Below are 1,819 nucleotides of genomic sequence, written 5' to 3' on the forward strand. Positions count from 1 at the left end.
AGCGAAACCCATAGATGAATTGATTGATGGCAACGATGGTTTTGAGATTATGTCTGCATTTGTAGGGAGAAAAATATACCAATTAAAACTATGTCGAAGTCGACTCAACACAAGTGAAATAAACACCCTAAATATTCACATTGATTGACGTTATATTTGACTCACCTAACAACGTGTCCGGCTAGCCTTATTAACCTCCCCAGCACTACTTTTGCCCATGCAAGTTGCACAGCATTCAAATCGCTTCATCAAAGGCGTGGCTTTCGGAAATAACAACTCAAGCACGTGATTGAGACTATATTTTAAACTTGGTCGAAAAACCGGTTAAGCGAGCTGAACTACAGAATTACCTGAAGGACTCAATGCTATACATAGAGGTCGGTGTTTTTTCAGCCAAGAATTTCGTTTCGTCACCGCATTTAAGACATTTTATCAATTTGTCCCTCGACGATGCTTTCTATTTGGACACGGATCCAAAAATGAGGTGTCATCAATAACGAAAACATCATATATGAAACTAGGAGAAAATAGAGGGGAGTCAAAAGAGGATGATGAGGGGGAGGAAGATAAAGGGCTCTCATTTTCTACCGACTTGTTAGGTCTTAGTGAGGATGAAGCCATGATGTAGTCTGAAGCAATTTGCTCATCTCGATCTGCGTTAATTCCAATTATGGTGGAGATTTTGCAAGCAAACAGGAGGGGCTCTCTATCGAAATCGACTAGATACAAGAAGGTGAATTTGCATTAGTTGCACGCAGACAGCACCTGCAAGTTCGGTTGTGGTGGTCGGCCACCGGCTGTTGAGCTATCACGCTCAGAAGAATTCTCTACTCTGGAAAATTGCTAATTGTCTTTTCTTACTAATCAGGAAAATTTAATTCTAATCAATCAGTAAGAACAGTCAACCTTTTGTGCTTACAGTGGAGGTGTAGGAAACGGCCTATGAATTGATCAAATGTGGGGGAGTAGAGCTGGTAATAGATAATATGCTTTAAAGGCACGATATGCATTTCCGAGTGTGTTATTAATGACTGCTCAATAAACTGTCAGAACTGTGAGTAAAATGAAACTTGTAAAGCCATTGTTATCATATTAGGCAAAATTGAATCTCACATTGATAAATCTAATGAGAAATTGACTTCTTTAAGTGGATGTCAGTATAACTGCTTCTATTTCCTAGATCTTGAACACTTTGCCTCGTCCAGATTTGGCCTGACCTGCCTATGATACCTCCACAATATGGCTTTATTTTGAGTAACATTTTCTGTACCCTATTCACTGTCCCATCCACATCCATAAAGCCAAGTGGTTTTAGAAAATCGGGAAATGCTGCCGGAAACGCGCAGTTTGGCAAAGTGGATCTGTTATGAAGCATGAAGAGCCGGTATTGTCATGTAAATTCCCAATAAAAAGATTTCTTGTTTCATGGAGTAGCAATGAGCTTGCAACTCAGCATTCAACAAGACATGGAGAATAGGGCGAAATTAGGGCTGCATTGCCACATTGAAGGGTCCAATTTCAATGCAAATCAACTTAAAGAAATCCTCGATAACTGCCGAAGTCTACTGTCGACGCTGCAAATTGAAAGCGTGGCTAATTTTTTCTGTCTTCACATAGAATTTTGCTCCACTCTTTTGGCTTTTATCAGTCTCACTCAAGTGCTTTTAGAGCCTGGTGGTTTCTTAAGCTAGCACAGGTTTAATCCGCCAATAAAATGGACATGAATTCTCAAAATCGTTAAAATCTGTGGCAAGACGTATGCCATGACTGTTCATCGACACAGACTTCTGCGCAGCCTGCATATTTTTGAAAGACAACT

General features: G+C 40.1%; 1 protein-coding gene across 1 annotated transcript in view; it reads right to left on the reverse strand. All coding sequences in view use genetic code 11, as the record gives it.

The window, feature by feature from the left end:
* Positions 1 to 432: 432 nt before the first annotated feature.
* Positions 433 to 1,819, reverse strand: part of EGR_09051 (hypothetical protein) — a gene marked incomplete at both ends in the record, with an annotated part of 3,105 nt that continues 1,718 nt past the window's right edge. Inside the window, one exon of the mRNA XM_024498300.1 lies at positions 433 to 719. Within this exon, the coding sequence (XP_024347257.1) occupies positions 433 to 719 (287 nt within the window). The remainder of the gene's footprint in view (positions 720 to 1,819) is intronic.

Source organism: Echinococcus granulosus (assembly GCF_000524195.1).
Source record: "Echinococcus granulosus chromosome Unknown EG_S00130, whole genome shotgun sequence".
Lineage (NCBI taxonomy): Eukaryota > Metazoa > Platyhelminthes > Cestoda > Cyclophyllidea > Taeniidae > Echinococcus > Echinococcus granulosus.